Genomic DNA, 14,590 nt, shown 5'->3' with positions numbered 1-14,590 from the left:
GGATGGATGGGTGGATGGGGGGAGGGAGGAAGGGAGGGAGGGAGGGAGGGTGGAAGGAAGGGAGGAAAGAAGGAAAGAAAAAGGGAAGGAGGGCAGGTGAGAAAGAAAGAAAAGCCATCATGAGTGAAATCCCAGGAAAAAAAAAAAAGGGGGGACAGCTTCATCAGATCTGAAGTGACTTTAGATATTAGGATTATCTGACATAGACTATGAAATAAGTATATGCCTAGACATGTTTCAAAAGTAAAGAGATGCTGGGAAATATGAGCAAGGAGTAAAAACACGTTTTAAAAAGAAGCAGAATTAAGAAAGAAACAGCTTCAGGAAATTAAAAACCTAATAATTGAAGCTAAAAAAAAGAATCAAAGTGGACACATACAGAGAAAGAATTAGTGAATTGGAAAATATGAAGAGATTATTTGGGATGTAGCCCAGAGAAACAAAGAGGTGGAAAATATGAAAGAGAGGTTAATACACATAAAAGATAGAATAAGATCTAACGTACTGTTGGTTGGATTTCCAGAAGGAAATAGGAGATGACAGGGAAAAATAACATGAAAGGATATTACGGTTTAGACCTCTCTAGAATTATTGAAAGAAACTAAACCTCAGATCTAGGAAGCCCAAGGATCAGGAGCAGAATAAAAATAAGAAATCCACACCTCATAGTGTGACCACAGAACACCAGAGACTGGTGAGCATCCAGAGAGAAAACACAGGTCATCTTCAAAGGAATGACACTTAAACTGATTCCTAATAACTGGAGGTTGTGGCCTGAATAATGGTCCACAAAGATATCCAGGGCCTAGTCCCTGGAAACTGTGAGTGTCACCTTACACGGCAGAAGAGATTTTGTAACATGATTAAGTTAACAGTCTTGAAATGGGGAGATTACCTTGGGTTATCCAAGTGTACCCTAAATACAACCCCAGGTGTCCTTTTAAGAGGGAGGCAAAGGGATATTTAACTATACAGAAGAAGAGAAGGCAATGTGACCAGGGAGGAAGAGATTGGAGTGATGTGGCTACAAGCAAAGAAGTGCTGGCAACCACGAGAAACTGTAAGAGGCAAGGAACAGATTCTCCCCTAGAGCCTCTGGAAGGAGTATATCCTTGCCAACGTTCTGATATCAGCCCAGTGAGACTGATTTTTGGACTTCTGGCCTGTGGAACTGTGACAGAACAAAATGCTGTTGTTCCAAGCCACTAAGTTTGTGTTAATTTGTTGTTGCAACCATAGGAAAATAATACACTGGACAAAAATAGAAGTAAGAATACAGTGTAATATTATCTTCACTGTGCTATGAAAAATAGTGTTCAACTTAGAATTTTCTATTTCAAGAATGAGCTAAACAAAAGATATTTTCCAATAAACAGAAACTAAGTTTATCACCAGCAAACCCACATTAAAGGAAATCCTAAATGATATACTTCAGGGGGAGAAAAGTGATTTGAGATGTAAGGTTTGAGGTCCACAGAAGAATGTATAACAAATATATTGATAAATATTGTTTAAGTAGATAAATATTAACTGTATAAAACAATGGAAATTATGTGTGATAAGAGGGCACAAAGAAAGATAGAATTAAAATACTAGATATCATCACATTAGTTGAAACGATGGTGATTAGAGATAAAGATTGAAGAAGAGAGTAAAAAATATTGATTAATTTTACACTTTTATGCATATTAAAATATCTATGATATCCAATGAGAGAATAATGGCTAATATAACTTCTAAAAGAGGGTAAGAAAATGAAAATAGGAAAAAATCATTCCAAAAGGAAGCTAAAAAGAAGGAAGAAAAAAGAAATGGTAAAATATGTAAATAATATGATAAAATTAATCCATATATGTATGTAATCATAAGCCAATATAAATGGATTAAGATTTCTACTCAAATGTCTAGGATGGATATAAAAAGTCGAGTATATTTTGCTTACAGGAGTCCCACCTAAAATGTGAGACAGAGGAAGACTGACAGCAAAGTAATGAGAAAAAAGCAGGCAGACTCTAACCAAACTAAAACTGGTGTAGATATGTTAATAACAGTAGACTATAAGGCAAGGTGCATTACTAGAAATAAAGAGGGTATCTAAATAATGATAAAAGGTTCAGTTGAGCAAGGGTTTGTAATTCTAAACTTACATGTAATTAATAAAAGACAGTATGGTTTTTGAAAATATAGACTGAATACAAAGAGAAATAGAAAAATTCCTCATCTAATGGACCTAAAAACAGACCATTGAAATCAACAACAATTGGGCAGTGAACATGCATGAAACATTCATGCAAACTGTCACAAAATGAGGCTCAGTAAATTTTAAAGGATTTGTATCACACGGTCCACATTCTTGGGTTACAATGCATTTAAACTTAAATCAATACGAAGATTACTAAAAAAAAAAAACCTTATGTTTGGAAAATTTTGGAAAAAAAATCTCTAGTACACTACTCATGGGTCAAAAATAAATCAAAAAGGAATTTTAGGGGCTTCCCTGGTGGCACAGTGGTTGAGAGTCTGGCTGCCAATGCAGGGGAGACGGGTTCATGCCCCGGTCCGGGAAGATCCCACATGCTGCGGAGCGGCTGGGCCCGTGAGCCATGGCCGCTGAGCCTGCGCGTCCTGAGCCTGTGCTCTGAAACGGGAGAGGCCACCACAGTGAGAGGCCCGCGTACCACAAAAAAAAAAAGGAATTTTAGAAATAATGATACAATTAATATATGTGATAACTTCTGGGACACAACCAAAGCAATGTTTGGGAGTAGATATATAGTCTTAAATACTATCATTAGGTAAGACAAAAGCTTTCCTAAGCTTCACATGAAAAAATGTTTGAAAAATAACCACTTCATAAATCCAAAGAAAATAGAAAAATAAAAGTAATCAAGATGAGTAGACATTAATGAAATAGAAAACCAACACATAAAAGAGTATCAGTTAAGCCAAAACTTACTTTTTAAAGAGAATTCATAAAATACACAAACTTCTAGGATCAAAGTAAGAGAGAAGACACAAATACAGATGATTAGAAATGGGTGATGGCACACAACTTTAGATGCACTGGAGAGAATAGAAGTAGAGTGACATTGTGAACAACTTATGCCATTAATTGGAAAATTTGGACAACATGGCTGAATTTTTAGAAAAAAGTGACTTAGGGCAAGGAAGACAAAACAAGCAAAATTCCTATAAAAATAAGGAAATTTAATTAGTAATAAAAATCTTTCTACAAAGAAAACACCAGTTTAGATGAATTTACAGGCTAGTTCTACCTAATATTCTGGAAGCTGGAGAAGATATTTGCAGCATGTGGCAAAAGCTTAATATCCAGAACTAAAAAAAAAAAGTCCCACAAATCAATATGCGAGATATCCAACCCAGGAAATTGGACAAAAACACAGATACAAGAAAGGAAACACAAATGATTCATGAATGTATGAAAGATATTTAACTCTATTAAGAATTAGGGAAGTGGAAATTAAAATCCAGTGATGTACCAGTTCATCCTCACCAGATTGGCAAATATTAGGAAGTCATAGGCTATTAGGAGCAGGGAACCATGCAGAGCAACGGGAACTCTCTTCACCACACACAATTATCAGTGGATACAAATCACTTTGGAAATTTGGTATTACCTAGTAAACTTGAACATGTACATATTCTCCCATGGGGGAATTCTAATTCTAGGTATATAGAGAAATTCTTAAAAGTGTGTACCAAGACACACAGGCAGGAAAAATGTACGTAGAAGCTTTGTTCCTAATAGCAAAGAAGCAAAAACATTCAAACGGTAATCACAATAGGGTGAATACATTGTGGCAGAATCACACAGCACAATAGGACCGCTGTGAAAATGAATAAACCAGAGCTGCATCCATCACCATGAATAGATCACAAAAACGTAATGTTAAACCCAGTGGGTTTTAGACGTTGGTGAGTACTGGCATTGTCTGGAGAGCCAGTGGAGACACAGAAGCCTTGCTTGTGGAAATGGGACTGGACTGTACCTCTGTAATTTTGCCAGTTCCCCAGGTGATCCTGATACACAACAAAGTTTGAGAACCACTGTGTTAAAACACAGTTGTAAGAGGATGCAGACTGTTTAGCTTACACAAAGGTGAACAAAACGTACAAGACTAAGATATATATTATTTAGGTTACATACATAAGTTATAGCAAGACAAAGGCAGCTCCTGGTGAGGAGGAAATGGTAAGCATTTGGGGAGGAGGCATCCAACCAAGATGCAGGTTATTTTTTGATGGAAGGTACACTGAAATCATTTTATTATTCATACTTTATGTAATGTTTGTGCATTAAGATATATTTCACAAGGCAAACTTAAAAAGTAATCAAATAAGCAAGATTTATTTTGAGCCTGTGCCCTTCAGCACTTCAGTGAGCTTCTGGGTATGATGTGTTACTGTTTCATTGCTGCCTTGATGGCTTTGGTGAGGTCAGTGGGGATCACACAGTATATACACATTGTCTTGTTTCTTCTGCTCATCAGCAGCACTGTCTGGAAGGAATGTTCAACTGGGGCAGAGGGGAAGTTTGTTCTCCATGTGGGTTGTGTAAATAGGCTGCTTGCATTGCCCTCTGCACCCTTAGGAAGGCCCGGAGTTTGGTCCTGTTCACAGTGGTCCAGAGGCTGACCTGGTGTGCAGCCTGGAGGCAGTGCCTGCCTGACAGCAGTGAGCAGAGTGGGAGCAGATACCTGTGTGCAGCCCAGTGGTACTGAAGCGACATGGTAGGGCCAACAGGACAGAAGAGGGCCTGGCATGCAGCTGCCGGAACTGATTGATGATGCAGGCTTGGAAGTGTCCAAGGGAAGGATACATTCCTAGGAGGAGAAGTGACCCTTTTTCTTGCCTCCAAGCGATCCAGGGGAGTTGCTTCCATGGATTCTTAGAATGTGATTGCAGCTATCTCTGTACTAGATAGTAAGGATAGGCCCAGAGGTGTGGGGAGGTGGGTAGGAGTGCTTCGACCCCAAGTGAGTGGGTGAAAACTGGGCCACGGGAGATGGGAGGTCTGCAGAAATCCAGCTGATCCTTACTCTGAGGAAGGCTTATAGCAGCTGATGGGTTGGAAGAAGCTGTACCAAGTTCTCATCTCTGTCCTGGGTAGGCAGAATTGAAAAGGAATAGTCTGGAGATCTGGGCTACTTGGGACAGGAACCCAGCCCCCTTGATTAGGTCCTGGCTGCCCTGGCTTCTTTAGCCACTCACGCCAGGGGCTGCTGCATGTGGCCAGGGAAGGTGAGGGTTATACCTATTAGAAAGGTACTGTGTTCCCCCTTCAGCCAGGCCCCCTACAATTTCCAGGGTTCTTCTTGGGGCGCAGTAGGGAGGGTTCAGTGCCACTGACGCTCCCATCGGGAAGTTGAGGGTGCAGGAGAGGCTTAATAAAAGAACTTCTATGGTGACCTCTGCTATGGAAAGTAAGCGAGAAAAACAAAAGGTTTGTAACATATCCATTTCCTTTCCAAGGTGTGCTGGCTTTGATAAACCCCCTTTTGCAAATTACATTCTTCATGACCTCGTGACTTTTCTAGGTTAAAAAAAAGGGGGGGGGGCTTCCCTGGTGGCGCAGTGGTTGGGAGTCCGCCTGCCGATGCAGGCGACACGGGTTCGTGCCCTGGTGCGGGAAGATCCCACATGCCGCGGAGCGGCTGGGCCCGTGAGCCATGGCCGCTGAGCCTGCACGTCCAGAGCCTGTGCTCCGCAACAGGAGAGGCCACAACAGTGAGAGGCCCACGTACCGCAAAAAAAAAATCCCCCTTCCCCCACCGCAAAGGCCTCTATATTCCTGCTCCAAGTAAAGCTGACCACTCCACTTATTGCTCTTTCTTATAGTTCTACTTACTATTAGGTCAGAATATGATTTCTCTCATCCTACTATCCTATGCTTGGGGCAAGGCATCCATTAGCAGGACAGCTAAGAGCAGAGCACAAACGTCCAGGCTCAGCTACATTCTCTGCTTCGTTTCCTGAAGCCCAACTGGGTCCTGGGCCTGTCTCACTTGGTGGTCCTATATTGCAATTTCCACATCATTGATTGTCAGTTGGTCCTAATCCAACAAGATCATTGTCCCTTAAACAGACTTTTGTCTGAAATACAAAGTTTAAGTGGCTTAAACCCAGATTCAATAGGTAATAGCACTTCAATTCTTTTGAAATGCCTGCAGTTCTGCATACTTGGGAACTACTGATCATTCTGAAAGGATGCAATTCTTAATTTCCTCCTTTCTCCCAGATCTAGCATACGGCTACAACTGACCAGTCTACACACTCATATTGAGTACCTAGGACATTCCTGAAATACTTTGTTTACCCTTATACCCTTAAACATGTTATGTTCTTGTTTAAGTGATTTTGAAACTTCTGATCACTCATTTCTAACCTCATTAGCTCCATTTATACCATCTCATTGTCTCAACTCCAGACTGTGTCATCTGCAAGGAGGAAAACTTAAGACCAATTTTAAAACACAGTTATTCACAGTTAACATCTTGACTTGCAACCAACACTGATGGAGTCACTTCTTAGAACCAGCAAACCAGGGCTTTCTTAACCTGACTGTCTCCCACCACCAAAACCCTTGGTGAATGTCCATTTCTTGTAGTTCCTGTGTTGATCTCAGACATGGAGCTGTTTTGTTCCTCTCTAATCCTCACTCCATACAGCAGCCAGAGATTTTTTAAAATGTAAATCTGATTGTGGCTTGTTGGTGGATAAAATCTTTCAAGGGCTTCTCATTGTCTCTAGTGAGGATGATTTAGCGGGATTTACTGAACCCCACACCCACATCTGGCCCAGGACACAGATCCCATGCTGCCTTTGACCATCTCTCCCCGCTGCCAGTGGCCCTGCCCCTCCCTAGGTTGGAGGGGCACCCCACTACCTGTACCGGAATAGGGTACCACAGGGTGCCACCTGTTGCCCGCATCTTCAGGAGCATGACCAACGACTCAGCTCTGCACTGCCCCTCCCCCTCCCCCCTACCTGCAAGCACTTTGCCTAACAAGGTCATCCTTCAGGTTCAGCTTCAGCGCTAATTCCTCACACAAGCCTCGTCCTGGAAAGAGCTCCCCTTAGCCTGCTCCCTTTGCTATTTCTATGCGTGAGAGTGCTCATTTTCAATAGGATAATAATAGGATCTTCCTCATAGAATTCCTAAGGTTGTTGTGAGTACCAACTGATAAAATGTGTGTAAAGAGCTTAGCAAATGGTCTCATGTGGAAGCACGATGGGTTTCCTTTGCCTCTAGATTTCCATATGACATCACTCAGCATATTTCATCCTATGATGAAACCTTGAGTTTCATCAGATGGGATTAAGCCTGACTCATTCACTGCTATATGCCCAGTGCTCAACACAGAACAAATCACAGAGGAGCTGTTGGGTAGATTTTGTGCAATGAATGAGTGGACATATTTTTAAAATTTGTATGCAGATCTTTTTTTACAAGAAAATCTAATTATTAAAGAATTAGGGGAAACTCATTGTATTTTGGTCAGCTGTGCCAGAGAAAACCAGTTTTCCTTGTCTAAATCAGGTAGATGGCTCCCAACAGGAAATTTAGCCTTTAATTCCAGCTAATGCCTGTTGTGACATTTGACAGCACTGGTTCTTTTTGAGTTTGACTCCGTGGAAGCCAGTGCATTGGTGGTTTAGCTGCAGATATCTTTTCCTGTCCTTCAGGGAAGGTGTTGAATAATCCTGTTTGCATTTTAGGGTAAGCAAGTTTTATTTGTCAATAAGCAACAAATGAATTCTTTGACCTTGGGCCCAAACTCATAACCCCTTTGGCATCAGCTATTTAGGCTGTAGACCTAGACAACTACTGGTAAGTCTTTTGCAGAGATCATGAGCTCATGAGTCAATGGTAAACATTTCTGGTTATCTTCCCAGGAAATCAGTGACCCCGAGATCCTGGATCTGGTCCACAGTGCCCTTGGCAGGATGACCGTGGTCCGGCAGATCTTCCCATCTGCAAAGGACAACCAGAAATGCATGAGGAACAACCACCGCATCTCTTCCCTGCTCTGCGACCCCCAGGAAGGCTACCTCCAAATGCTGCAGGTCAGTGCTTGCCTCCCAAGCTCCCTCCAGGAGGAAGTCTCACCCGTACACTTGGCCTGTCGCGGTCAACAATACGCCTCAGCTCTTGGCTGAGTGCTGTTGCTCACCAACTTTAGTAACTAGAACTCTCTGTCGTTTGCTGACATTGAAACCAGTCAACTGGGCAGTGCCTCTAAGCACATTAGCAGGCAGATATGGCCATTGTCAGCAGGCAGGACGTATGAGCTCACTGGGTGCCTCTAATATTTAAAAGTTGCGTGCTTAGGGAGTAAGGAGAGTCCTGTCTCTTAGGCTTCTGTGATGACTGTTTTGTGGGGCATGATTTCATCTGGCAGGACTGGGGGTAGAGCCTTCCTGCGGGGAGTCATCATTTTGAACCTGTTTTAAGTTCTTCCGTGTAGAAAGTCAATAATATGGAAACAGCTGGGAACTGTCCCAGTTCATCTTCTGAATGCTGAGGCTTAGGTCAACCAGAACATGCTGGATTCCCAGCTGACCGGGGGGGGGCAAAAGGGTAGGAGCATCACTTGCCCACCTGTTCCATTCCTTCCAAGATGAGAAGTACAGTGTGTATGGTTAGTTATTCTGCCACTCTCTTGACATAGGTGCAAGCAGGGTTAGCTCCTCTTGGGCCTGCGAGGGGGATGTGGAGCTGTGTACCTATTGTGAGAGGTGTTTTCTCCCTGGATGTTTGGGGGTAACAGCGAAGCACTGTGGAGACTGTCTATTGGTAGCCCGGCATCTGCGTCTCCACTAGGAATATAGCACCCAAGAAAACTTTCATTTGACGCATGGAAATTTCTCCCAGTTGGGTTTGTGAAAAGCGCTCAGAAGTTTGTGCATGGGATATGCTTGCCACTCAGCATTTGAAACTAGTTACATCTTCTTTACTTAGCCAGGCGTAAGGATTGCAGGGCAGAAATGGGCTGTGTCTGCCACCTGAGTATCGGGGCCACCCCAGAACATCTTGGTATCATCTAATCAGGGGGCACATGATTTGCGGAGGGGGGTTATTAGAATCTCTATGGTAGGCTGGGTACATGTGTGATTTGCCAAGGTACCAAATCCAGTCTATAATCTTATATGGGGGGGGGGCGGCGGTGCGGGGAGAGGAAACACGCTCCAACAGGCCGCAAACGCTAGAAATATGTTCTTGGTTGATAGGGAAGCACAGAAGACACTGAGATTTTAGCTGGAGTAACTCCCTCTTCCCCAAAGCCCATGGCTCCAGGGAGCCATCACAAGGTCTGGGGTCTTTCTAAGGTGGTGAAGGGTTGACCGAGAGAGTGGACCAAAGGCCTCCACAGGGCCGTGGACTTGAGAGCCCTGGGCATATGGGCCAGACGTGGAAGGTGCTTAATGCAAGTATTTGTGGTTTTGGCTCCTGCCGTGACCTGTCCCGCCTTCCTCTCTTCTGGAGTTTGGAAGAAGAGGTGAGGGGGTCTCATGGTGCCTCTGTATTTACCATCCCACTCTCCGTGTGGATGCAAGTGCAGTGCTACCACGTGGCCCAGGCAGTGTGTGCTCATCCCCACCCGGGGCAGGACAGGGAGGTGCCGGCCACTCTGTGTGGGGACCAGACCCCGGGAGGGTCTCACTCCTAGGAAGGTCTCCCCAGGTTCTCTCTCCTCAAAGGGCTTCGTCCTCCTCCAAACGTACACCAGCCCTGCTGTGCCCTGCCCCATATCCCCCATCCATTCTTCTCAGTTCTTGCTTTACCATAGTGCACTTCTACTCCAGGAGAAAGGAGGGCTGCTTCCCGGTACACCAGCACGTGCTGCCTTGATGGGGTGGAGGGAGAGGAGAAAGTACTTCCTGTCTAGGTCTTGATTATTCATTTTGCCCTGGACAAAAGGCTTAGGTGAGCTCTTTGGTTGCACGTCAAACACATTGGATACAAAGAATCTGTCCTGGAGGCCAAGACAGAAAAGGAGACTGGTGGTAGCAGCGAGGAATGCAGTAGAGGGCTTTCTGAAATGACACACAACCGTTAGGAGGATGAACAAAGCCATGGCTCTGAGTTGGGTGGCTGGTCATCATCAAGTGAGGTCAGTGCGATATCGAACCTAGAATCCTGGCCACCCTACCTCTCTCTGTTCCTTCTGAGACCCAGGCACTACATAAAGTGCCAGATTTAAGAGTGAAATCATGGAGATCTTGTAACAGTCATAGCAGCAGAAGTCACAGCAGCAGCAGTGGCTGTAGTAGTGTCAGTAATAGTAGCGACAGCAACAACAGCACAGGAGCCAGCTTGCTTGGGTTCAAATTCCAGTAACTCTAGTTACTAACTGTTCATTATTATTTGTCATTCTGTGCCTCAGTTTCCTTCTGTGTAAACTGGGGATTAGAACACTACCTACCCCTCAGAGTCATAATGAAAATTAAAGGGGAGAACATATAGAAAGCAGTTTGAACAAGGCTGAGCTATTAACAGTACCGCTCTGGAGGAGGGAGCCAGGTGTGTTCAGGGTTTCCACGGAAAGGCTGAACACGGCCTCGTTACTTTTTGTATGATGGAGTCCGCTCCCTTCTTGAGCATGCTCTTGGAAAGCCTCACGGTGGGTGGGAGAGCACTTCCCACCTGTCCAGCCCCTGATCACCGGCATCCAGCACCATGTACTGTCCGTATCAGTCACACAATCATCACTGCCTTGTGTGGGAAAGGAGAGGCCTTGTCTTTGCGACCCGCTTAGCTCTTCAGACAAGACCCTGCTCCTTGGAGACTCTCGATAAGGACTGATGGGGTGGATCTGTTAAGAATGCAGGTCTTAACATAAGTTAACCTGTCTCTAGAAGCCTCTTTATAGATCTATAAATAAAATACGTTATTAAAGCAATCTATCTCCATTCATTGCATCTCCTTCCTTGTGCGGGCTATGAAGAGAGGCCAACGTGGATTTATTTACTCATCCTACCCAGCTGCCATTTGGGCAGATTCATCTCATTTACAAGCCATTCCCTTCATGTTTCCTCAGTAGCTATTACCACTTCTTTCTTTCTTAATGACAGTGTAGAAGGCAAACTAATTTCTACAGCCTCTACCTCTGAGATTGATGGAGAAAATTCTAACATGTTTAGCACAACCAACTGAAGGAAAAAAAAAAACAGCATTGATGTCGTGGATTATTAACTTTGTCTTGATGAAATTAATGAAAATCCTTTCGGAAATGGAACCCTCAAGTCCATCTTTAGTTCCTCCCCCAGATGGCTGCTCTTGGGATGATAATTCTGGATTAGAAGTTTTCAAGCGGACCATCAAAAACGGAATTTTTACAGGATCATTCATCTCTCTGCTTCTGTACTGAGCTGGCCTCAGAAGCTTCATCTTCTTCTGTTAGGCCTGTGGTCAGGGCTTTCTGTGCTCCAGAACCAACCAGGCAGTTATAGCAAATGATTTTGGTTCCTATTTAGTAAAGAGAACATCTTTTGGAAGAAAAATACTTAAATAAGTGGCTTCTAGTGGCTCCAAAAGTATTGCCTTTGCCAGTGTGCAGTGCTGTTGTTTATTTTTCCCTACAAAGCACTGTCTTATTTGGGTGTTTCCGATTCTTGTTTTCTCGACAAGTTAGTTTAGGGCCTGTCTTACTCAGCTAGTAATAAAAGTGACAACCAGACCTTAAGGACCCCTGAGACTTTGCTCAGATTTCATGGGTAGCCTTGGTCAGAGGTGCGTCTTTAGCATCCTTGGTCTCCAGAACTGCATTGCCTGGTGACTTCAGGGCTATAGTTGACCTAACAGACACATTGTCACATTGCTACCCCATTTCTATTCAAATGTGTTTCCAAGGCGGGACAGGCGAATGAGAGAAGCTGTGTTGTCTGGTCCCTGTGAAGCCTGATCCTTGACGTAGGCTGTAGGGGCTAATGTGGTATTATTATAAAATGCTCCCTCAGGTTGGAATTTCTCTTCTTTGTGCATTTTAAAATTGTGGAATTGATAGATGGAATCACTCCTTCCTCACTCAATCTATTAAAGCATTTCACCCCGCCCCTTACATCCCTGTTTCTGTAAGCCTTTCTGGACTTCTCCCTAGCTTACAAGTTTTTTGTCAACCTACCTGTAGAATTCTTTCCTCTGGAGCAACACTGAACCTCCTCACATCAGAGCTACCTTGGACTTCATGTCACTTTCTCTGGTTTTCTTCACCCTAAAAACCCAGATGGAACATGTAGGGACCAGACTGGGGAAGCGTGAGCATCGATGCCTTTGTCAGGGCCAGTTGAACAGGTGGTCTGCTTGGGTGCAGCTGGTTGTAGTTCTGGCCGCCGGTGGCCATGTGTACAACTGGAGGCCAGAGAGCCTCGGGTATAGCAAATGTTCCTCCACAGCTCTCCCCCCTCCCCCGTCCTTGGATTCAACATGAGCAGAGATCCCCATCCTCTTGGCCCTCTGCCACCATCGGCTCCCTCCTCAGGCCTGGCCGTGGCGCCCTCTCTCAGGACGTGTGGGCTGGCAGCAGGTTGGCAGAGAGCTCTCGCCTGGAGATGGATTTCTCAAGCTGTGACATCTGGGCGTCAGCTTGTCCTCCCAGCTGGACCCTCTGCCGGCTGCTTGTCTGACTTCGCTGGACGGCTAGAGCCTGTCTGAGGATCTGGTCAGAGGTCAGTTCCTGCTGTTTGCCTCTGTGAGGCCTCCCTGCACTTTGATTGATTAATTACTTCGCTTGATTAATGACGGAGGCAAGAGAAAACTGGGCTCTTTAGAAGCCTGGAGGAAATGCAGCCTTTCTTAATGAACACATTTCCCACAGTTTTAGCTGTGGTGTTGGGTGGATAATGGTCTGGTGGCGAGCTGCAGCTGGCCCGTGTGGCTGCGACCCTGGCCTGCCATTCATCTTCCTTTGCCTTCCGGGATGATTTGTACCTTGATAATGTGGATGCACAACAGTTCCCTGGGCCCCTGGAGTGCAAGGGAGGCAAGGCTGGAGCACCCTAATCTGACTTGCCTCAATTCTCAGATTTACTGTGGAGAAATGTGCACAGAGCACTGGGAAGGCAGATAGCCAGTGACCTAGCAGGGCCGTCATCCTCCTGGGCCTCTCCCTTCCAGCCTGACGGGGGTGGGCATAGGTCTCAGGCCGCTGAGGTCCAGATAGGATTGTACAGGTCTCCTGAAGAGCTGAGCACATTTCACAGGGGGCTTCTATTTGCATTACTCCTGGCCCTAATCCTGCCCCTAGGGACTCAGTAAGGAAGTAAATCATCTGAGCTTCTGATGGGGCTGCCTCTACCCTACGCAGTACCGATCCAGATGGGAAATCAGTGTCTTTCCTGGTTTCAACAGGACAACAAATCCAAGTCTCGGAGATGGTGTCACATACGGTGGAGGTAGAGGTGGGACTTTCGCATTGCAGCTGCACAAACAGCCTCGAAGTTTCGAAGTCTTCCCGGAGAAGGCTTGTGTGCTTCTCCACAGCCCCACCCCGTCCACCCAGGGCCTCATCCTTTCTCCACATCTTGCTAGCTTTCCGTTCCCTATCCACCCTCTCTTTTCTCCCTCTGGGTCTTGACTCCAAAGTAGATTCTCCTCATTTTCTCATGAAGATCAATTTAACAATTTTACTGGTAGCCTTTGCTCCTGCTGACACAGGTATTTTCTTAAATAAAATATAGTTACTGATGTAATGGGGATTCTGGGTGTTAACTGTTCAAAAAAATGTTATCTTCCCATCCTTGGTCCTCTGGCTTCATGTGACTGGTCTTTAATTATCCAGCAGCCAGGAATGTCTGCCTGGGTTTCTCAAGAGCTGAAACCCCAGTCAAGAGCTCACGGCTGAATTCTCTCTTCCGTTTCCTGCAGATGTGAGGACCTGCCTCTTTTTTTTTTCTTTTTCTTTTTTTTAACATCTTTATTGGAGTATAATTGCTTTACAATGGTGTGTTAATTTCTGCTTTATAACAAAGTCAGTCAGTTATACATATACATATATCCCCATATCTCTTCCCTCTTGCGTCTCCCTCCCTCCCACCCTCTCGATCCCACCCCTCTAGGTGGTCACAAAGCACCGAGCTGATCTCCCTGTGCTATGCGGCTGCTTCCTACTAGCTATCTACCTTACGTTTGGTAGTGTATATATGTCCATGACACTCTCTCACTTTGTCCCAGCTTACCCTTCCCCCTTCCCGTATCCTCAAGTCCATTCTCTATTTGTCTTGTTCCCGATCTTAGTGGAAATGGTTTCAGTTTTTCACCATTGAGAACGATGTTGGCTGTGGGTATGTCATATATGGCCTTTATTATGTTGAGCAAAGTTCCCGCTGTGCCTACTTTCTGCAGGGTTTTTATCATAAATGGGTGTTGAATTTTGTCAAATGCTTTCTCTGCTTCTATTGAGATGACCATTTGTTTTTTCTCCTTCAATTTGTTAATATGGTGTATCATGTTGATTGATTTGCGTATATTGAAGAATCTTTGCATTCCTGGAATAAACCCCACTTGATCATGGTGTATGATCCTTTTAATGTGCTGTTGCATTCTGTTTGCTAGTATTTTGTTGAGGAG

The 14,590-nt window shown here is 44.5% G+C and overlaps 1 protein-coding gene across 1 annotated transcript in view; it reads left to right on the top strand.

The window, feature by feature from the left end:
• GRID1 (glutamate ionotropic receptor delta type subunit 1) overlaps positions 1-14,590 on the top strand; it is a 662,424-nt gene that overhangs the window by 433,475 nt on the left and 214,359 nt on the right. The window contains exon 6 of the mRNA XM_024731429.1: positions 7,918-8,088. Coding sequence (XP_024587197.1) covers positions 7,918-8,088 — 171 coding nt within the window. The remainder of the gene's footprint in view (positions 1-7,917; positions 8,089-14,590) is intronic.

The sequence above is a fragment of the Neophocaena asiaeorientalis genome, unplaced genomic scaffold, assembly GCF_003031525.2.
Source record: "Neophocaena asiaeorientalis asiaeorientalis breed wild unplaced genomic scaffold, Neophocaena_asiaeorientalis_V1.1 scaffold714, whole genome shotgun sequence".
NCBI classification, from domain to species: domain Eukaryota; kingdom Metazoa; phylum Chordata; class Mammalia; order Artiodactyla; family Phocoenidae; genus Neophocaena; species Neophocaena asiaeorientalis.
This window is presented reverse-complemented; position numbering and strand designations above follow the sequence as displayed.